Source organism: Vombatus ursinus, unplaced genomic scaffold (assembly GCF_900497805.2).
Source record: "Vombatus ursinus unplaced genomic scaffold, bare-nosed wombat genome assembly UNPS02014832.1, whole genome shotgun sequence".
NCBI classification, from domain to species: Eukaryota; Metazoa; Chordata; class Mammalia; order Diprotodontia; family Vombatidae; genus Vombatus; species Vombatus ursinus.
In genome coordinates, this window is record NW_020954610.1 from 18,227,948 (window position 1) to 18,251,416 (window position 23,469).

Here is a 23,469-nt window from a genome sequence, read left to right on the forward strand (position 1 = left end):
TCCCAGCCAGTTACTTGACTTTTAAACTCTTTGTTAAGGTAGGGGTCTGCTTCCAGTATAGAGGGTGTACTGTCCCAAGCTTCAGGGGTTTTGTGCAGCTGTTTTCAGAGGTACTTCTGGAAACCTGTAGATTTTCAGTTCTTCCAAGGTCAAAGGAGAGGTATTTACTCCTTTCCTGGCCTGTGCTCTGGTCTGTGAGTGACCACAAGCACTCTTTTCTGGTTTGGAACTGTGAGGAGGATTCTCTTTCCACTGCAGCTACAAACTCTGCCACACCAGCACTCCTCTTGCCTCAGAACTGTCACCCAGGACTGCAATCTAGATCTGAGCATGGGCGAAGCAAGAGAATCCTGCCTCAGCACCAGCAAGGAGATCCCTGCAGTCCCCTTCTGATCAGCTGCTTGATCCCCCCCACTGTCTGTGGGCCATGACTTCTGGAAGCAGCCACTGCTGCTATGGCCGCCGCCCTGGGCCTGGGCTAGGTCCAGGGTTGGACCAAGCTCCTCTCACTCAGGTCCAACAAACCTTTCCCACTGACCTTCTGAGTTGTTTTTGGCATTTTGAGAAGTCTGAAAACTACCACAGCTCCCCTTGATTCAGTCCCTTGGAGCCTGCCCTGGGTTTTCTGGGCCTTGTGATGTGGCCTACGCTGAACTGCGCTCCTCTCCCAGCCCGGTGCAACAGACCTTTCCTGTTGGCCTTCCAGGTTGTCTTGGGCTGGAAATTTGTTTCACTTTCTGTTTTTGTGGGTTCTGTTGCTCTAGAATTTGTTCAGAGTCATTTTTTTACAGGTATTTAGAGGGGTTTGAGGGAGAACTCAAGTAAGTCACTGCTTTTACTCTGCCGTCTTGGCCGCCAACTCTACTTTTTAAGGAATTGTTTTATTCAGTGTACTTTTTTTCCCATTTGGCCAATTGTATTTTTTAAGGACTTATTTTCTACAGTTAATTTTTGTCCTTCCTTTTCCAAGCTATTGACTCTTTCTTGCATACCTATCATTTCTTGTCCCAATTTTTCTTCTACTTTGCTTGTTTGATTTTTAAAATCCTTCTTGAGCTCTTCCAAGAAGGCTTTTTGGGCTGGAGACCAGTTCATATTCCCTGTTGAGTTTTTAGATGTGGGTATATTGACAATGTTGTCGTTTTCTGCATTTGTGTTTTGATCTTCCCTGTCCCTATAATAAGAATCTATGGTCATTGTCCATTTCTGGTTTTTGCTCATGGTGTTTGTTTCCTGACTTTTAAAAAACGTTGAGGTCTCCTGCTGGATCGCAGGAGGCACTGCTCCAAGCTTCTTGTGCTGGGAGCCTGGGACCTGGTCCCTGGCTTTGTGTGCTGGGGCTTCAGGTGCTGGCAGTTGGAAGCTGTAGGGTTCTGGCAGCTTACCTGATTCTGAGATGGGATCAATAACACTGGAGCTCTCGGGGTGGGATAGAGCATTGTGCTTCCCAGAGTTGTGTTGAGGCACTGGGAGATTTGGCTGCTGGAAAATGCCATCGCGTGTGGATGGTTTTCTGAGCTGGTGTCTACTGGTTCCCCTGCCTGTACAGAGGCACTGGGAATTATGGGGGGGGTCCTTAGTGTTGGCACTTGCTACTCTACCACCCGGGGGCTAAGGATCTCCCCCTGGTATGCTGAGGTGGAGCTGGCCGGGATGCCTCCTATCCTGTACTGCGCCCCCTCCTCCAGAGCTAGAGGGGCCTTTCCCATTAATCCCCCAAGCTTCCTGGGCTACAGGTCTGCTGCATCCCATCTTTCTGCTGGTTTAGCTGTTCCAGGATTTTTTCTGGGTTTTCAGAGGTCAGTAAGGGAAGGTGAGAATGACTTACTTCTTACTCTGCCATCTTGGCTCCTGGAAGCAGAACCCAATTTTTTGTTATCTTGAACCTGACAAATTTCCATGAATATGACCATATCCGTCCACAAAGAATAGATTGCCAGTTTTTATCATGTCCATCTTGTTTCTTTTTTTAAAGTATAATTGCAGCACCTCGGTTTCAAAGCAATCCTGTTTGGTTTTTTTTTTTGACTCCCTCTGATCTTTTTTTTTTTTCTGGGCATTCTTTCAAATATTTCATTGATGAGCTTAGGGATTCTTTAGAGTTTTATTTTTCTAAATTTTGAACTTTATTTGTCAGATGAGCATTTCCATATGCATAGTGAGATCTTTAAAGGAGGTGGAGGTGAGGAAAGAGTGATGGAATATTTTATACCAGGAAGGAAGGAAGAAAACAAACATTCATTAAGGACCCACTCTGCTAAGTGCTTTACAAGTTTTATGTCATTTGATCCTTACAACAATCCTGGGAGGTAGGTGCTATTGTTATCCCCATTTTACAGTTTTGCTACCTGGGGCAGATAGAGGTTAAGTGATCTACCTGGGGTCGCATACCTAGTAAGTGTCTGAGGTAGGATTTGAACTCAGGTCTTTACTCCAAGTCCAATGCTCAATACACTGTGTCACCTAGACCAGTTTGGCAAGATACCAGAGATTATTTCCTTATAAGAAATGGCATAAAAGACATTATCAGAGATGTGTGTTACTAGAAAAAAGGAAGTGAGCTGTTCATGTAGCAAAAATGAGAGACTGCCCAGGCAGTATATTGGTATTCCTGAGAATACTAAAGGAACAAGAGGGGGCCCTTTGCATGTTGAGCAGATAGCCTTAAGTCTTTCCCAACTGTGGTCCATCCCTCACACTTCTGCCAAAATGATTTTCCTTAAGTGCAGAATTGACCATATCATTTCATTTAACTTTAGTGGTCTCCTGTTGTCTCTAGATTTGAAAATAAGCTTCTCTGTCTAGCGTTTTTTTTTCTTTTCATGTACCTATTTTTTTATTAATTTATTTTGATTTATCAACAGTCACTTCCATAAGCTTTTGAGTTTTAAATTTTTCTCCTCCTCCCACCCCGCCTCTCTCCCCAAAATGGCATGCAATCTGATGTAGGCTATACATACACATTCCTATTAAACATATTTTCACATTAGTGATGTTGTAAGGAAGAATTAGAACCGATAGAAGGAACCACCAGAAAAAGGAAACAAAAGTTTTCTTCCGTTTTAGGAAGAAAAAATATAGCAAATAGTATGCTTCAATCTGCATTCAAACTCCATAGTTCTTTCTCTGGATGTGGATAGCATTTTCCATCATGAGACCTTTGGAGATGTCTTAGATTCTTGCATTGCTGAGAAAGGCTTAGTCTATCAACATTAGTCATCATACAATGTGGCTGTTAATGTGTACAATGTTCTCCTGGTTCTGCTCACTTCACTCTCTGTCTAACTTTTAAAGCTCTTTACATCTTGGCCCCTCAAGTACCACCTTTCCTGATCTGGCCACTAATATCCTCCTACTGAAACTACCTTGTATTTTACTACTTTATTTTTATTTGTATTTATTCTCTTTATTCTATATATTTCTATGTATCTCTCTGTGGACTACTAACCTAGAATGTAAGCTCCTTAGGAGTAGGAATTGTTTCATTTACTGATTTACATTCCCAGTGCCACACACATAGTAGCTGCCTAGTAAATACTTATTGATTGTTGTTAGTATGGAAAAAGATTGGTAAGAATTATATAGGATGAGAAGTTCTGGAAAACTTCTGATCTTCATTGCTGGAGGGAGTGCTCTTGTTTTCTAAATGTAGAACTGAAAAGGACCTCAGAGGTCATCTAGTACAATCTGCTTATTTTATAGTGGAGGGGACTGAGGCCCAGAAGAGATATCATTTGCTCAAGGTCATGTAAATAGTAATAACTGCCATTTCTATTGTGTTTTAAAGTTTGCAAAATGCTTTTGAACCAATTTCCTCTAACTTAAATCTATGATTCTTTCCTTTGCAACAAGCTATTTATACTAAAGTAACCACAGATGAACCAAAATGTTTAGAACTCTTGGGATAAAATTTAGAGATAGGGATTTTGGGATACTGCAGTTATAGGAGACAAAGTTGGACAACCAAGTTGGAATCAAATTGTGAAGGACTTTAAATGCCAGACTAAGTTTGATCTTTATTCTATAGGTAACAAAGACACATTGAAGACTTAACAGTGGGTCATGAAAAGTGTTGCATTAGGAATATTGGTCTGGGAGTGATATGCTGAATATAATGAAGAGGTACTGGAGTCACTGAGTCCAGTTAATTAATTGTTGCTGTAATCCAGGCATGAGATGTTAAAAATCTGAATTCACATAGTAGTGAAGGAAATGGAAAATAATAGTGAATATAGTGAAATAGGAAATAATAGTGAAGGAAAATGGAAAATGGAAAAAAAGAGAAGGATTGAAAAATGGACAGGATTTAATTTTCAGTTGGATAGAGGGACATGGATTTAGAGCTAGAAAGGTCCTCCCCAAAAGGTCATTTTGTTCAACTGTTTCCTTCCCCTGGCTCATTTTACAGAGAAGGAAATAAGGGAGAAGGAAGAGTCAGAGATGATCATGAGGTTTCAAGCCCATGTGGTGGACAGAAGTGATGATACATGCCATTGTAAGAAATAGGGAAGCTGGGAAAGGAAGACAGTTGAGGAAAGTAGTTTTCCATTTTTAGACATATTGAGAGTGTCAGGGGACAGTCAAACCACAAGCAAAAGTGCCCTGCAGGCAGTGGAAGACTGAACCTCAGGGAGAATCTTCTCCTTTAGATTTAACAGTTGAAGCTGTAGGACTGGATGAAATCCCTGAGAGACAAAAACATATAGTAAAAAGAGCAGAGGACTGTACAAATCTTTAAATGCCCGTGGTGGATTATCTTTACATTTTCAGCTTTTATGCCAAAGTTTACTCTTTCCTCCTATGTAGTTACTTCACAGAATTTGAATGCTTTCTTTCTGGCTACTTGCAATGTTTTCTTCTTGACCTGGGAGCTCTGAAATTTGATTATAATATTCCTGATGGAGTTTTCATTTTGGGGATCTCTTTCAGGAAGCGATCAGTGGATTCTTTCAATTTCTGCTTTGCTCTCTGGTTCTAAAATATCTGGGATGCTTTCCATCAATTTCTTGAAATATGATGTCTAGGCTCTTTTTCTAATCATGACTTTTAGGTAGTCTAATAATTCTTAAATTATCTCTCCTTGATATGTTTTCCATAACTATTTCACATTTCCTTCTATTTGTTTAATTCTTTTCATTTTTAAAAATTATTTCTTGATATCTCATGAAGTCATTAACTTTCATTTCACCAGTTCTAGTTTTTAAGGAGTTATTTTATGCAGTGAGGTTTTGTACATCTTTTATCATTTGGCCAATTCTGATTTTTAAGGTATTATTTTCTTTGGCATTTTTTGTGCCTCTTTTACCAATCTGTTAATTCTCTTTTCGTAATCTTCCTTTATTGCTCTCATTTTACCTCCAATTTTTCCTTTGATACTCTTGTTTGATGAAAAAAAATTTTTGCTCTTTTTTGTTTTAGGTTTTTTTTTTTTTTTTTTAGAAATTCTTGTTGGGCTTGTGTCAATCTGCATTTTTCTTTGAGGCTTTGCTTGTAAATGTTTTCAAATGTCTTCTGAGTTTATTTCTTAAGCTTCCCTTTTTATGGTCAGATTCCTTTTTTGTTGTGTGCTCATTTTTCCATACTATTTTTTTTTACTTTGGACTTGGTTAGAGTTGGGGAGATGGCTGGTCTGAGTTTCTGTGGTTCCATCTGGGGCCTGTAGGTTTTCAATGATTCCAAGGTGCTGTGATCCAGAGAGAGTTCTGGTCACAGTGCTCCTTTCTACACTCTGATCCTAATGGAGGTAGGGCTTCTCCCTTACTACTACAACGGCTAATCTCTGCCCTGGGACTGCATCCCAGAACTGGGTAATGGGTGAAGAAGCTGTCAAATAGTGCCCAGTCTTGTGCCCAGTTTTAGCACAGAGGTCCTCTGTAATCTTTTTTAGACCACCTATTCAGTCCCCTTATGTCCTTGTATTCTGGGTGCCACTGCTGCTGCTTCTGCTGCCACTTGCAAGCTCCACTATCGATGCCATTTCTTCTGTGTTGTACTCCTGACCAGCCCCTACCTCAGTGTCTGTCCTCTTAAGCTGGCCTGGGCTGGAAAAATGACTCACTGTGATTTTTTGTTGATTATGCCACTCAGAATTTGATTTGATACTCTTTTAAAAAGTTGTTTAAAGGGTTAGATTGATTGAGCTCAATAGAAATTCTCATTTCACTCTGCCTTCTTGGTTCCACCCTTCTTACTGTATAGTTACCATCCCATAGAACAGGGCTTCTTAAACTCTTTTCACTCGCCACTCCTTTTCACCTAAGAAATATTTACACGACCTCAGGTATATAGGTCTATAAAATAGGTATACTAATAAAGCATTTATTGATAATAAATCATAAATTTATCTTAAAACAATTCTTTAGTATATATGTCATTTTACCATTTATTAAAGATGAAAGCAAATTTGCATACTAATGAGATAGATGTGCTTGTTTATTTTTACATAAAGAATTAAGTATTGGTAGAATTTTTGATACTGCAGGACATAGAGCATCATCAACATTTTTCAGAGTTGATCAGTATTTTGACTTTATAATCATCAAAGCTGAGAATACGGCTTTGCATAAATATGTAGTACAAAATGGCAGAAGTATGTTTAGGGCCATTTCAGAAATTGTTGGAAATTCTGCCCTAATCCCAAGCCAAAATTAATTTAGTGATTTTGTATATACAGTAAAAACACTACGATTCATTGGCATTGAATGGCATGATGGCACGCGCAGTGCAAAGTGTGCATGTTGTGTGTTTAGAACCAAGGCTGCAGTGAAGTTGCACAGTGGAACACAGACAAGCGCTGCCAGAAACACCTTGGATTCATTACGCTTTTGCTTTTGAATTAATTTTTGGTCATTGTGTGTTCAGAAACCTTTTACTGTTGCCAAATTTTTTGTGACCCTCACATTCAATTATATGATCCCTTATTGGGTTGTGACCCACGGTTTAAGAAGTGCTGCCATAGAATATATCTAGATTGGGGGGGGGGGGAACCTGTGACTTTGAGGCCATATGTGGCCCTCTAGGTCCTCAAGTGTGGCCCTTTGACTGACCCTAGACTTTACAGAACAAATCCTTATTAAGGGGGCCTCGAGGCTGCAGGTTCCCCACCCCTATGATGCTTTACCTATCCTGCTGGCACTCTACCTGGTACATCCAGAGTTTGGAAGCCCATGGTATGAATATTCATTATTTGTGTGCATACTTAGACTGCATACTCTTTTTTAAGTTAAAATGTTGTTATTTCTTCCCTGAAAAGTTACCATGTCTTTTTCTCTTCTCTCTTTTTTATCTACTCTAACTTCCCTAGGGCTGAGTGACCTTGTGGATAATGAGAGTCCAACCTCATCAGCTGTCTTGTCCTTTCCCCTACTCTTTGACAGAGATTCATCTCCTAAAGGAGAGGAGCTTGCCCTTCTCTTAAGTTGTCGCAGAGCTCCACTACGAGGAAAGTGATGGAGATCTTGGCTGGCATAACCTCCCAACCAAGAGTGATTAAAAAAAGCAAACAAATCACATCCCTGATAGTCATCTTATTTCTGTTTGTAGGACACTCACTTCCCTGTTCCATTATTGGACAGTCTTATTTCTGAAATTTTTATACGTATACACACACACACACACACACACTCTTTTTGTTTGTTATGTTGGTTGTACAATGTGTGATGTATAATGAGAAGATGAAATGGCGTAGTGATAGAGAACTGACCTTGGGGTCAGAATGACCAGGATTCAAGTGCTGCTTCTCGCACATTCTGGTTTACCCTGGGCAGGGCATTTAACTCCTTAGTGTCCCCAGACAATTTTTTAAGACCATAAGTTGCAGAACTGCACAAGTAAAAGAAGATTGCTCACTTTTGGCCTTTCCTTTTTACATCTCAGGTTTGAGCATTATACTAGCTGTTCATGTCTGTGTGGTATCATCTACAAATTTGATAAGCTTACTCTCTGTTTTCATCCATGTCATGAGTAAAAATGTTGAATGGAACAGAACTAAAGACAAAGTCCTGCAACCAGTGACTAGAGACTACTTTCTTGGTTGACTTTGATCTAAACACAATTTAATGAGCTTCAAAACCCCCTCACATCCTCCCAAACATGTTCCTCTTATCTTATTCACAAAGCTATACTAAGAGATGTTGCCAAATACCCTCATAATGCTTATTACAGAATGTTTATTATCTTTAACACCCCATTATACTAGTCTGGCAACACAAACCGCCCTCCCCGCCAAAAGACATGCAGTTAAATCAAGCTGGATCATAGTTACTGCTGCTTTGTTTTCTGAGTGTTAATAAATGATCTGATTAACCATCTGTTCTTGAATTTTGCTGGCGATTGGTATCATGGACATAAGTATGTAGTTTTTATTCTTTGTCTCTTTTTTCCTTTTGAAAATCAGGCAAGCATTTGCCAATTTCCAGGTCCATCGTGCCTTCCCATTTCTCTATAATGTTTCCTCAGAGATTACAAATGGTGATTTCATGATGACGTCTAAGAGTGGTTTCAGTATCTTGGGATATAAACTAGCTAAGCCTAGAGAGGTGAAATCATTTAAAGTGGCTAGATGTGCAATTACAATCTCTTCACCTCTCCGAAACTTCTCTTTCCTCTTTATATTTTTTGTGGAGACTATTAATACTTGGAAACACATGGGAAAAAATGTATTTGTGCAGCTCACAACATTAAATAGTATAAAGCATGTTTAATTGTGTTAATGTGTACTATAACACACCTCACCTGTCGCTCCAGAAAGCTGTAGCATGTGTAGTGGCCACACCCAGTAAACTATATCCGGAGATGGGCCAGAACAGGTTGAGGATAACCACTGGGCCTCAAATCTGTTACTGAGTTAGGGGGATGTCTACTCCAAGCATGTGAAGACTTATCCTGGTGGAATGGATGGATGAGAACAATTTGTTCCAATGGTGTAAAGGCAGCTGAAGCACTTAGAGTTTGGTTAGACATCAAAGATGCCAAGGTCATCCACTGCATCCTGGGCCATTGTTGGTCGTCTTGACTTTTGTTCTGCCACTGGACTTCAGTGACTGGAAGAGAGAGCGAGGCTGATGACTTTGTGCAGATCTGCCTCACTTAAATCCAATTCAGGTCAAAGTCAAGACACATTACCTATGATGTCATTGGTCCTCTTCAAAAATGAACTAACAACCACAAATAATTTAAAAGCCCCCCCGCCCCCCAAAAAAGGAACTTACTAAGGAGGAAATACAAATTGTTTACCACATGAAAAGATGCTCAAATTCCTTCACGATCAGAAAAAAAAATGCAAAACAAATAAACAAACTTTAAGAGACAACCTTATGCTTAATAGAAGGGCAAAAATGCTTTAAAATGATGAAGCCTAATGTTGGTGGGACTGTTGAGAAAGCAGGCATTCCAACACATCTTTGGGAAGACTACTGGTTTGTGCAAAGATTTCAGAGTGGAACTATAGAAAAAGAATCAGAAAACTGATTGTTTTTTTTTGAACCAGTAATTTCATTGTTAGGATTCAATCTTAAAAACATTTTTAAAAATAACAACATACAGTGATTTGTTACTTTTGGGCCAGATGAAGTAACTTATTTGGTATATAATGATTTAATCAAAACCATTTCAAGTATTTACCTTCTTGTACTTCTGCCCCCAAACTTCTCCCTTTCCAGGTTAGCACCCTCTTTCAGAAATACTATTCTTCGTTAAAGTAAATGTTCTCTTTTGGTTTCCATTACCTAAGCTCTCTTTGTCAATGAATCTGTAAAATATACTTTTCTTAACGTGTTCTGATGGATCTCTCCATTTCTTTATTGTTAAAAATTTGTTTTATGACAAAAAAACTATCAAATATATTTGCCCTTATTATTTAACTCTGTGAGCATTGGTTTTATAGTATCATTATCCTGAGAAGTTCCTTGATCACATATATACTTTATTAAGCTATGAGATCTTCCTTGTATGATCTACCACATAGGATGTAGAGCCCATCTTCCTTTAGTAATCTGAGGCTACCATTGTATCTCTCAAGGTGTCCATCCATTGGCTTTCTTTCTTTATGTCCAGCTCACATCTTTTTCTGGACATTTTTATCTTTGATAATATCTTTAATGCCACAGGTAAATCATTCTTGGTAACATTTCCTTACACTGTCCATAAGTTGTCCCTGTTGCCCTTTGGGCTACTTGTAATTTACGTTTTCTAGGCTCATGATGTTCTTTGATTTGCAGACATTATAACTTCACCAGGAAAATATGGGCGTTAGAGAGTCTTTTGTGGCAGCAAGCAGCTTTATTGGGATGGTGGAAAGCAGAGTATTATCTCCCAGACTGACTTCTTCCTCTTCCTTCTTGATTTTTAGCTTGTCATTATTCATCTGTAGCACTTGTCCAAGGTAGAAATACTGATAGTCTAATTTATGGCTGCTTGCCTTACCACATGTTTTAATGAATGCATGAAAAGGTATTTATTAAGGGCTTATTAGGTGTAAAGTGCTAGTATTGGCTAAATACTGGGGATACCAATGGAAAAGTAAGAAAGTCTCTGCTGTCAAGCAACTCATAGTCTAATAAGGGGAGACAGAAGGTTTTGGCTACAAGTCAGCTGGAAAGGGCCAGTGGTCCTTTGGTTGCAGCCACAAAGCAGAGGATAATGCATCTTCTTGAGTGTCATTTCCATGCATAAAATGATCTCTTTTTCTGACAGTGCCAAGGATTTTTTGGTAGAAAGAACTTTCTTTTGGGGATTATAGGTAGTTGTGGCTGGTGAGGAGGTAAGTGCTGCAGTTCAGCAGGTAGTTTTTAGGTTGCATCTCCCCAAGAATTGTATCCCTGGATGATGACCCTGGGGATTTGGGTTTTAGAAACACTGATGGCAGTATGATGGGGGTGGAGGTAAGGTGCTAATATGACAGGTGCTCTTGGATTTATCTGTCCATTAGTGACAGTTTGTCAGCAATTGATGAGCCATATTTGTTTTCCTCCATTAAGTTTTTTTCTAGCAGTATGGGTGGTAAGAACTATTTATTTCCCTTCAGCATGAATTTGTCAGGAAAGGCTATTTTAATAGGCTTTGAGATGATTTTGTATGGTGGCACTTGTTAATAGAATCATTTGAAAAACCTTGCAATCATTATTTTTCATTATTACATTATTGAAATTCCTTATTTTGTTTTGATCTTACACAGGACATCTCCCAAAGCCATGGCAAAGGCTTGTATCACCCTGATTAATATCTTACTTGTTCTCATTAATTAGGCCATTGAACAAAGTTTTTTTTACATCTGATGTGGAGTCTTATTATTTTACTTATAAATAAGAAGCAGTTGAGGAGGGCTTTCAAGGTTGTATTTTGTTTCCATCAAGTCAATTAATTTTTTAAAAACCTCAGCATCTCATTCTGTATTCCTAAGGCAACTTTTTTTTTTTTTTTGCTTTTGTGAGGCAATTGGGGTTAAGTGACTTGCCCAGGGTCACACAGCTAGTAAGTGTCATGTGTCTGAGGCTGGATTTGAACTCAGGTCCCCCTGACTCCAAGGCCAGAGCTCTATTCACTGCGCCACTAAGCTGCCCCCAACTTTTTTCTTTTCTTATTGAGGATATCCTCAATAGACCATTCTTAATAAAGGTTTTTCATAGAGATGAGAAAGCAGGAAAATGGGTTGTTGATGTCTTTTTGGTAGTCTTTTTTTGAGTAAAAATCCTATTCATAGTCTGACTTAATATTCTTAAGTGCCATGGCCACTTCAAATGTTATTGAGATGATAGAGTCCAAATGGAGAGGAAAGGGGAGAGAGAGAGATCTGTTCCATTTTGCATCTATTTTGTTTTCTTCCACCTTCTTCAAGTACTTTTAGCATATCTGGATTTCATGGCAAGCTCTCTGCTGGCTCATTTTCTTCTTGACTACTTTCCAATGTTTTTTGAGGTCATACTGCTTGTGGTCTTCAGTCTTATAGAATTTTTGTAAATGAGATTGTCATCAAAGCCAGTGTTGCCCTTGGCTGCCACATCTTACTTCTTGGAAAAAACTATTTCATGAGCAGTATTTTTGAGTGGAAAAAGTAAACTAGTGTGTTGCTCAATTGTAATTTTGTGTCAGTAAACAAATCAAAGTGCTAATTGACTTATAATACGGGTTCTCTCTTTATCTTGTATTTAGCCCTAGAATAGCTCCTTTGCTTATAAAGTGACTTTTGTTGTAACTCTGCCTTTTTGTTATTCCAACAACATTGATCAAGATTAGTTAAAAAAAAAACAAAAAACAACAGAGATTTTACTGTGGAATTTTTGCAATTACTCAGTTTTAATTAGATGGAGCTTATCTTTATGAAGAAGATAGGTGTGTTGCAATCTTATTGTAACTGTGCCTCTGTGTCCTCCCAGGTGCCTAAGGAAAAGCTTTTCAGAAGGTTTAGTGTATCATGTTATTATTTTGACCTGTAACTTAAAAGCACCGTATTATCATAGATCTAGAACTGGAAGGGACCATAAGAATTATTTTAACACAACCCTTTCATTACATACAAGGAAGCTGAAGCCAGCAAAGATCACAGAATCATATTGTAGAACTGGAGGGAACATTCCACCTAGTCCAACACCTTCATTTTAGAGATGAGAAAACTGAGCCTGTGGGGGGTTAAGTAAGTTGTTTAAGGTCACACAAGTAGTAATTATAAGAGTCAGGATTTGAACGCAGGCTCTTGGACTCTAGATGAAGTGACTCACTACTAAGCAGGAGAGTTAGGATTTGAATCCAGGCCCTTTCCCACTCTATCCCATTGACTAAGATTAGGAGTTCCTACTCTGTGAGCCATAGACCCTAGGATGCTTTGGAATTATTACAAGAGTCCTGCAAATCCACTAGAGCTCACTGAGTAGGGTGGTGACATGGTCAGACCTAAACTTCAACATTTATATATTTCTCATTTCATTTCTTTCGGATAATCGTGTGGTCTCTGTGGCCAGCACATTCTTTCCTCTGAAAGTCACATCAGACTTGTGGAGTTACTCTCTGCTGGATCTACCTCATGGCTTCTCTCAGCCTCTAGTACTTCTTCATTATATTTGTCTTTTCTTCTGTTTACTCATAACATTTCCAGTCTCAGTTCTTCAACTGGGGTTTTGTGCTAAGGGCAGGCTTTTTTCCTTCTTGTACTCTTGGATGGTGTATGAGCAGGCTCAGTTTGATCCTGAAAGAGGTGGCTAAGACTTCCTGCTACAAGAATTTCCAGGTTTTGACTTAGTTTCTTGGTGGCTTTTTTTAAAATTTTTTGTTTTTTAATGGATGGGGAGACATGAGTATGTTTGTGGTTATTTGGGAAGGAGCCAGTAGATAGAAGAATAGAGAAGTTGGCCTTAACTAAAGAGAAGGGCCACTTCTTCATCTAAGACTAGAATGAAGGAGATAATAGTGAAGATGTCTGAGTGATGTGAGATGGGGAGGAGGAACAGTGAAATATCTCATGGAGCCTGAGCTGTGAGGGTAAGAGAAGGGAGTGCCATGAAGGACTTGAGAGAAGAGAATGGAAGAGCTATTGTGTAGAGTGAGATAGCAAATTGAGTAGGGAGGAATATAGAACAAACATTGCATACTCGTAGGCCCCCACCTCTCTATTGAGAGGAAGGAGGCACGTTTCCTTCTCTTTCCTCTGGAATATCACATCTAGGCCACTGGTTTTAAAGGGGGGAGGGAGGACATGTAGTCTGACCCCAGGGGTTGTGGTGTAATCAACCACTCAGAAGGCAAGAAGATTGGTTGCATCACACTGTCCCTGAGGTAGCCAGTTTTGGAGCATGTCTCCAGTACACCCTCATCTATCTTTATCTTTCCCAATTCACTCCTACTTTGCCTCTTCCTGCTCCTGGTTCCAAGATTTCAACCTCTTCCAGGTCCCTCAGGGCATTTATAATGTAACTACTACCTGGTAACCATAGCAGCAGCTATGCAGGTGTCACTGGGAAATTTTCCCTACACCCCTCACATCCCTTTATACCTCAGGTTATTCAATTATTTTTCAGTCTTCTCACTCTTTGTGGCCCCTTTTGGGGTTTTCTTTGCAAAGATACTGGAGTGGTTTACCATTTCCTTCTCTAGCTCATTTTATGGATGAGGACACTGGCGCAGATAGCTAAGTGACTTGCCCAGGGTCTCACTGCTATTAAGTGTCTGAGGCCAGATCTGAACTCAGAAGGATAAGTCTTCCTGACTCCAGCCTTGCGTGCTATCAGCAGTGCCACCTTGCTGCCTGATATGCCTCTGGTAGTTACCTCTGAAAGTGTGGACAGTGACAAATGACGAATAGCTCTGATTCCTTGATTTTTTATTTGGGTGAGACAGAGTGAGTCTCATAGGATGAACAGCCATGGATGAGTTATGATCTCTATTGACAATATCATTACATTATCTATATTTGTCATATTCATTCCTTTTCTAGACTTCTTTATTTCTGTTGAGGACACCATTTTTTCAATCACCTAGGTTCACAACCTTGGTGTTGTTTATCCAAGACTCCTCACTTCTTCTCAACCCACACATCCAGTCATTTGGTATATATTGCCATTCTTACCTCCACACCTCTTCCATTCTCAGTGCCCATATACCCCACTGTTGTCAGGTCCTCATCACCTCTCAACTGGACTATTGCAATAGGGGAGGAGGAGAAGGAAATAAGCAATTATATAGTTCCTGTTATGTGCCCGGTACTGTGCTAAATGCTTTGCAAATATTATTTCATTTGATACTCATAGCAATCCTGAGAGGTAGATGCTGTTATTATCTCCATTTTACAGTTGAGAAAACTTAGGCAAACAGAGGTTAAGTGGCTTGCCCAGTGTCCCAGTTAGTAAGAGACTAGATTTGAACTTAAATCTTTATGACTCCTGGCCAAGTGCTCTCTCCACTGCACTACCTAGCTGGCTCCTAATGGGTCTCCTTCCTCAAATCTCTCCCCAGTCCAGTACATCTTCCACATAGCTACCAAAATGATTTTCCTGAAGCAAAGATCTGACCATGTTACCATCCTACTCAGTAAACTTCAGGTGTCTGTTGATTCTTGGATCAAGTATTATTTCTTCTTTATCTCATCTTCTTTTATGTTCTATTTTTGTGTAATTTTTATAATGGATGTAATTATTAGTATAGTAGGACATATATAATTTATACCTAAATATACACGTATTGAGGGTACATGCTACAAAATTTTTACTGATAGACATGTGTTACTTAAAAATTTGGAGAGCATTGCGCTATGCAAGTCTCTAAGACCATAAATTTCTAAGAAAGGGCTAAGTTTTGTCTTCTGGGACTTGACTATATCCCGGCCCGTGTTTCTAATCTGAGACCAAGATTGGTTATTGCAATTAATCTGAGGCTGGCAGCATTTGTGTTGTTGAAGTTACTATGAGTCATTTTATATATCATTCTCTTATTTCTATTCTTTTTCCTCTGTATGAGTTAGAAACAGCTATACTATATATGGTATATAGAGTGCTAAACTTCAAGTCAGAAAGACCTGAGTTCAGATCCTGCCTCAGACACTCCCTAGCTGTGTGGCCCTGGGCAAGTCACTAAAGTTTTATTTGTTTCAGTTTTTCCATATTTAAAATGGGAATAAAAATAGTTCATTGCACAAGATTGTGAAGTTAAAATGAAATTATAAATGTAAACCACCAATCATAAAGCATTATATAAATGGTAGCACTTAAATATTATTAAATCATAAAAGTCTTCCTATGTTTCTTAGAATTCTTCATTCATCCTTTCTTTGTTGTTGTTCAGTTATTCAGTCATGTCTGACTCTTTGTGACCCCATGGTATTTCTTGGCAAAGATACTGGAAGGGTTTGCCATTTCTTTCTCCAATGAATTAAGCAAACAGAAGGTAGGTGACTTGTCCCCGGTCACACAGCTAAGTGAGTGTCTGAGGCTGAATTTGAACTTAGATCTACCAGACTCCAGGCCCAGCGCTTTATCCACTGAGCCATCTAGCTACCCCATCATTTTTTAGAGTATAATATTATTCCATTATATTCATATACTATGTTCAATATTTGCTCACTTGGTGGGAACCCACTTTTTTGAAATCTTTTTTAAAAACTTGCTAATTCTGCATCTATGGGTAGTTTGTTACATAAAGAATCTTTTTATCACTCAGTTAAAAGAAATGTAAGAAAGGCAAGTGTATAAAGATAAAACAGTGAAATAAAAGTTTTCATCTAACTAGGGCTGAACAAGGCTATTATTTTAAAAAGCATTTTTGATGACTTGTTTTTTACGTTAGTCATATTTAAATATGCCAACCTTCTATGTAGTGAGCCTTCCCTTGTAAAAAAGGAGGAAAAACAAATTTGAACAAAACCAATGAACATTATAATTGCATCTGATAGTGTAATAAACATTCTACGCTAGTATCCTCTACTTCTCCAAGGGCTAATTTTTAAAATTTGTTTTAAAAAAAACTTTCATACGGTTTGAGGGAATGAAGTAGGGGGATATGGGGAGGAAGAAAGCTAGAATGCTTATGAGTAAAAGAATCAGAGAGGCAAAGAACCCAAAGGAGTCAAAAGAATCAGAAGAAGAGAAAGAGTAACAATGTCTGTCTTTAAAATTTTTTATTTATCTTTTTTTACTTAGTTTTCATGTCCATATAAATCCTTCCTTCCCTTTTTGGGGGAACTATCCATTGCTACAAACCATTGGGGGAGGAAGCAATTCAGCAAAACTAAACAGCATATCAGCTGAATCTGGCAATATAGCTTATATTAGAGACTCATAATCTCCCACCTCTGCAAAGAAGGAAGGGAGGTACATTTTCTTATTTTTTTCTCCAACTCTAAACTTGGACATCATAATTTTATGGTGTACAGTTGTTTTTTGTTTGTTGTTATATTTCCTGTTTACATTTTCGTCATTTTAAATATTTTCCTGACTGCTTCATTTTTTTTAGTTCTGAATTTTTCATATGCATTATTTTTTATGGCACAATAATATCTCACTTATATTCACGTGCCACAAGTTGATTTGCTGTTCCCTAATCGATAGGTATATACTTTGTTTCCAGATCTTTGCTACTACAAAAAGTGCTACTATGAATATTTTGTTATATATGAAAAGTTTCTGGATTTGAGCTCCATAGGGTAAATGCCTAACTGGGGCACAGGGGGTTCCCTGGATCAAAGGATATGGAGATTTCAATTACTTGTTTAGCATAATTCCATATTGCTTTTTTGAACAACTGGGTCAATTTCACAGTTCTACCAATGGTGTCTTAGTCTATTTACAGCCCTACTAACATTGACTGTTTACATCTATTATCCCTTTTGCCAGTCTGCTGGGTGTGAGAAGAAACCTCAGTTGTTTTGACTGGCATTTTTCTTATTAGTGATTGGATGCTCTCTCATGTATGATTGTTTATAGTTAGCAATTGTTCTTTTGAGAACAGGTTTTTTTTTTTCCTTCAAATTCTTTGGCTTAGTAGTAATCTCTTAACAGATATTTCACTTGTATTTCCCCCTCCTCCAATTTATGCTGTATAGTACCAGACTCATCTTTCTTTGCCGTGTCTAGTCTTGTCATTCCTCTCCTTAAAAATCTTCCGTGATTTCCCATTTCAGGAGTAAAGTTCAAACTCCTGATGTTTTGTCTGATATTGAAGGCCCTCAATAATTTTGCTCTAGCCATTCTTTCTGGTCTTATTTTGTTACCCCTTTCCACACTGGACTACACTTAGGTTCCATGTTGTTCTGCCTTAGAGCCTTTCCTCAGTTTCCAGTGCCTGGACCACTATCCTTTCTCCTCTTGACCTGATGAATTCTTACTTATCCTCTCAAGCCCAGCTCAGATGCTGCCTTCTACAGGAAGCCTTTCCTAATCTATCGCTTCCCCTTTCCCTCTCTTTAGGGGCAGGTAGGTGGCATGGTAGATAAAGTGCTGGGCCTGAAGTCAGAAAGACCTGAGTTCAGATTTAGCCTTGGACACTTCCTGTGTGACTCTGGACAAGTCACTTAACTTTTGTTTGCCTCAGTTTCCTTATCTGTAAAATGAGGATAGTAAAAGCACTTACCTCCTAGGATTGTTGTGAGGATCAAATGAGATAATAATTATAAAGTACCTGACACATGTAAGTGCTATATAAATGTTAGCTATTATTTCTGCTGCTGCCGCTACTACTACTACTGTTACTACTACCACTGCCACTACTGTTTGCTACAATATAGAAGTGATGCCTTTAGTGAAATCATTTCGTGCCAGTTTGAGGAATAAATGAGGATAAAGATCAATTAGTTTCTCATTTTTAATAGTTATTTATTGGATGTTACTATGTGCCCCTACAAGGAAACTCCTGGACAAGTTACTTCCTTCTCTGGGCCTCAGTTTACTAATTTGTAAAATAGTGCTATACTAAATTACTTCAGAGGACCCTTCCATCTCTAATGCTGTGATCTGACATTCCGGTCCAATCTAATGAATATTTATTATGTGCCTGCTCCATGCCAGTCCCTATCCTTAAGGAGCTCACAATCTAATGGGGGAGGGAGGCAGCACAAACAAGGGGAGGTGGAAGGGGTACCTAGCACAGAAGTATCTTGTTCAGTGGAACTGAAATCAGGCAAAACAGCAGATACAGAGTAGTTTGTGGAAAAGTCCATTCACCATATGAGCACTGCCACCATCTGTCACAACTTGGATATCTACCCAAGTAGGTATTACAGGTACAAGTAAATACAATAAGATCCCAGCAAGTGGAAGATTCTGCTTCCTTTAGTCATATGACACCCAGTCTAATGATCCAACTCTTAGATCTCCTCAGTTTTCTTTACTTTGGAAAATATACTTTTGGGTTTTCATTTGTTTATTTATTTGTTTTTGTTTTGTGACCACATTTTTAGAAAATGTTTTTGGAGGGTGGGCAATGTGGTCTCTCAAAAGCAAGGAGCTTTGAAGAGGTTCTCACTCAGACTTTCAAAGGTAATGGTTAGCTAGTCATATGTACTGGTTTTTTTCTTTCTTTTTTAGTACGGAAGCAGAACCCCTGCCTGGAAGGCTTTTTGGTTGTGGTGAGGAGAAAGGGTGGCTTTTGGTCTGGAATACATAGCTGAAGGATTTTGGTTAGAAAATCTAAGGACAGTTCCATTCTGTTCCCTTAGAATTGCCAAAGTCCAAAGGTTTTTTTCCTCCCGAGTATATGGAAGAAATATCACAAAACAATAATACTGATTTCTCTTCCTACCTTTATCTGAGTTGTAAAGTGGTGTAATAAAGCATAACTTGCTTTGTTATTTTTTTTTAAGCTGGGACTTAGGAAAACCATTAACTTGAAGCTTGTGTGAGTCCTACTGGCTGAATCCACAAGGCCAGACGGCTGGTTCCCTGACCCTTCCCTGGCATCCATCTTCCCCACTCCCCTCAGAAAATTGGGAAAGCTGATTTATAAACTTGATCTGTGACTTTAGGCGATACATTTGAACTTAATCTCTTTTCCCAAATTTTTGGGAAGTCTTTATTTAGTGGTCCTACTAGAGCAGGACAATTAGGGCTTTGTCTAGGATGCTGAATTTAAAGAGTGATGGCAACAGCGTTGAGATGTTTTAGCAATGTAGAAACAACAGTTTATCACCTCTTTAGTAACAATAAGCAAAACTCTAATAGGTTTCTAATCTTGTTGATTTGAAAATTCTCTTCAACAATGTTGATTGAAAGCCTATGCATGCCTGAGCACCTTGTCTGTGTCATCCCATCACCATACCTTGTTCCTCATCCTCACCACGTGACTAGTTCATCTTCTTTTCCTATCATACAATTTCCTAATGTCATCTTTTATTCTTGTTCTTCAGAGTTCCTTATTAATTTTATGTCACCCTTCACTTATACCTACCATGTACCTCCTTACTACTTTATTTGTGATACTAATTTTTAATTTGTGTGTCTGACAGATCTTCAGCAACACTCGCAGCATTTTGGTATTTTTAAAAAATGAACCTTTACTTTTGTAGGAAATGGGTTCATTGAAGGAGTTTTGTAGTTTACTGGAAGCATTCTGGCCTGTTCTCCTTTTTTCCTGTGCAACTCTGAGCCTAACACTTGGTCCATCTGAGTTTTCTCAGGTGCCCCCACACACATTTTATGCTTCCCATGAGGTTTATGATCAGATGGTCATTGAACAGGGTAATTTGTGCTGTTAAATCTTCTGGGATTTTCCAAGATCATTTTCAGTGATTTTGATGTAAGGAGAGGAGGACTAGCGGACACTTAGTTATTTAAGTTAATGTTTTGTTTTATGAAATTAAGTGCTTTTTCATAATCAACAAAGCACAGAAATAAACAAAAACAAAACTTTGCAGTCTCTTTAGCAAGAATAATTAGTTAAAATAGAAAAATATCAGATGGGTTAGCATGAGTTTCTCCTTCCCCTCTACACTTAGCAACATCTTTTCATTTCACAGGGATCCATAGGGTGATGTTCCACTCTCACCTTCCCCTCCCCTCACCTTCACTTTAAAGGCTGATTGTGTTGGGTGTGACTTGTGGTGGTTGCCCTCTCTGAAAAAAGTCCTGCCTACTGCTCTGATTTCTGAGGTGGATTTTAAAAAGCATAAATCGTAGATAACTTCTGAAGTTTTCCCTTGGAGTTTAAAAAATGAAAATTTTCTTGGAATTCTATAGATGATGCTCTCTTCTTGCCCAGTTGCCTAGGCAGTGAGGTATATGGAAATGCTTGTACTAAGATGAATCATTTTTAAAAAGCTTAGCCCTTTTCTAGCTGGTAATGGTGTGTGTGTGTGTTTGTGTATGTGTGTATAAACACAAATGTTCCATAAAAATTACTAAGCCAACATCGTGCTTTAAGTAAACTGCAAATTTCATGGCTAAATTTTTCCCCCTCTGTAAACTATCTGAATATTACAGTTTTTCTTTTCTTTTTTCTAGTCCCCTTGCATTCTTGGTGTGTGGATTTTTTTCCATGTCTTTTTAATTTTTTTTAAATTTTTTTTTAAGGCAATTGGGGTTAAGTGACTTCCCCAGGGTCACACAGCTAGTAAGTGTCAAGTATATGGTCTGAGGTCACATTTGAACTCAGGTCCTCCTGAATTCAGGGCTGGTGCTCTATCCACTGCGCCACCTAACTGCCCCCTTTTTAATTTTTAAAGACATATCATTGGGTTTTCTGTGTCATCTCTTACCTGGTATGAGACAGCACTGTGTTCAGGGTAGGAAAGCAGGGGTGGGAGATCCCCAGAGTATGTGGTTAAAAGGATCCTTATTAGCTCAGAACATTAGAGTTCTTGCGAGGTAAGAGTCGTGGAATTCATCCGTGAGTTCAGGTTTATGGTTGCATCTAGCTCCCCTTTAATAGGTGGAGGAGAAATCATTTGGCAAATTAACTTTTGTTAAAAGAGCACTGTAATAGTCTCTATAGGCATCATAAAGAAACTTTTCCCTTTGAGTTCACAGAGTTTCATATCTTTATATGCAGTCTTACTTCCTTCAAGCATATGGTAGTTTTATTCCCTTGATGTAACAAAACAATGACATGATAAAATTAAAATTGTAAAGGTTATGTTCAAAACAAAACCAACATTATGCAGGGTTTATTTTATTATGCATTTATTCTCTTTTTGTGTTTTTTTTTAAAGCAGTTTATCTTTTTTCTCTTTTTAGGACCTCAGTTTGCCTAATGGTGGAACTCCGGCAGGCACTTCCAGCCCAGCCTCTTCATCTTCGCTTCTCAACAGACTTCAGCTGGATGATGATCTTGATGGTGAGACCAGAGACCTATTTGTCACCGTTGATGATCCCAAGAAACATGTCTGTACAATGGAGACCTACATCACATATAGGGTCACTACAAAGGTAGGCCTTAGTAATTTAATAATGGATAGGGAAAAGTTCTTTGGAAAATGGTGGCCCTTCCTACTCAGAAAACCATCTATTACAAAGCTAAAACACTTTTTTACAGAGTTAATTTAATCTTTATTTGATTAGTGTGGTTTAAGATGAACTACATGGGTATTTAGGAGTGAAAGACTCTCTATATTCCATTAAAAAGGAATAGGCATTGTGGTTCAGTGGAAGAAATGCTGGATTTCAGGTTAAAGACCTGTGAGGGTTCAAATCTGGGCCCTGCTTCTTGCTACCTGTAACTTGAGGCAAGTCCCTTAACCTTCCTGGGCATCGGTTTCCTCCTCTGTAAAATGAGAGTATTGGACTAAATGACCTCTTAGGTCCCATATGTGATCTATGAAATCCCTAAAGTGTTGTCTTGCAATGAAACAAAATAATGGGGAAAGGTTTTTTTGTTTATTTAAAAGAATATTTTATTGATATTTATTTGTTTTACTTGACTGTATTTGTTTTCTACTGCCCTAGGGGCTGGCGGGATGGTGGGGGGGGGGGAAGGGGAGAAGTCATTGAGAAATGACAGGAATATAAAAAAAGATTAAATTGTAAATTTATTTTGTACATCCTTGTAATTTCCCAATGACTTCTTCCCTTGTAACTTCCCAATGATAAATGTCTTAGCCATATCTGAGAACATATGCTTCATTTTTTATTTCTAGTCTGTCATCTTTGTGAGAGGCAGGAGACAGCCACAGCCCTTAAGCCTCAGTCCTCTTAAGTTATGATTGATCATTGTATTGCTCAAAGTTCTGAAAGTCCTTCAGTATTGTTTACCTTTACATTATTGTGCTCATGAGGGAAATTGCCTTCTTGGTTCTGCTTACTTTGCTGTGTGTCTATTTGTACAGAGGAAGAGACATTAGAAATGAAATTTTTTTCTTTTTAATATTTTATTTTTTCCTACATATAGAAACAATTTTAACACTCATTTTTTCAAATTTTGAATTCCAAATCCTCTCTCTCCCCTCCCCACTTCTTGAGAAAGCAAGCAATTTTTATAGGTTGTATGTATACAGTCATGCCAAACATATTCCCATATTAGTCATGTTGTGAAAGAAAATACAACTCTCCTACTCACCAAAAAAAAAAGCCCAAAAAATAAAAGTGAAAAAAGTATGCTTTGATCTGCGTTCAAACTCCGTCAGTTCTTTTTCTGGAGATAGATAACATTTTTCATCATAAGTGCTTCAGAATTATCTTGGATCATTCTGTTGCTGAGAATAGCTAAGTCATTCACAGTCGATCATCACACAGTATTGCTGTTACTATGTAGAGTATTCTTCTGGTGCTACTCACTTGACTGCATCAGTTCATGTAAGCCTTCCCAGATTTTTCTGAAGTCATCGTGCTCATCATTTCTCATAGCACAATTATATTCCATTACAATCATATACCACAACTTGTATAGCCATTCCCCAATTGATGGGGAATTTCTAATTCTTTGCCACCAGTAAAAGAGCTACCATAAATATTTTTGTACACATCGGTCCTTTTCTTTTTTGTTTTTTATCTCTTTGGGATACAGACCTAGTAGTGATATTGCTGGGTCAATGGTTATGCATGGTTTTATAGTTCTTTGGGCATA

The 23,469-nt window shown here is 38.5% G+C and overlaps 1 protein-coding gene across 1 annotated transcript in view; it reads left to right on the forward strand.

Annotated features, from left to right (window-relative positions):
- SNX30 (sorting nexin family member 30) overlaps positions 1–23,469 on the forward strand; it is a 161,308-nt gene that overhangs the window by 54,344 nt on the left and 83,495 nt on the right. Inside the window, exon 2 of the mRNA XM_027839060.1 lies at positions 21,645–21,836. Coding sequence (XP_027694861.1) covers positions 21,645–21,836 — 192 coding nt within the window. The remainder of the gene's footprint in view (positions 1–21,644; positions 21,837–23,469) is intronic.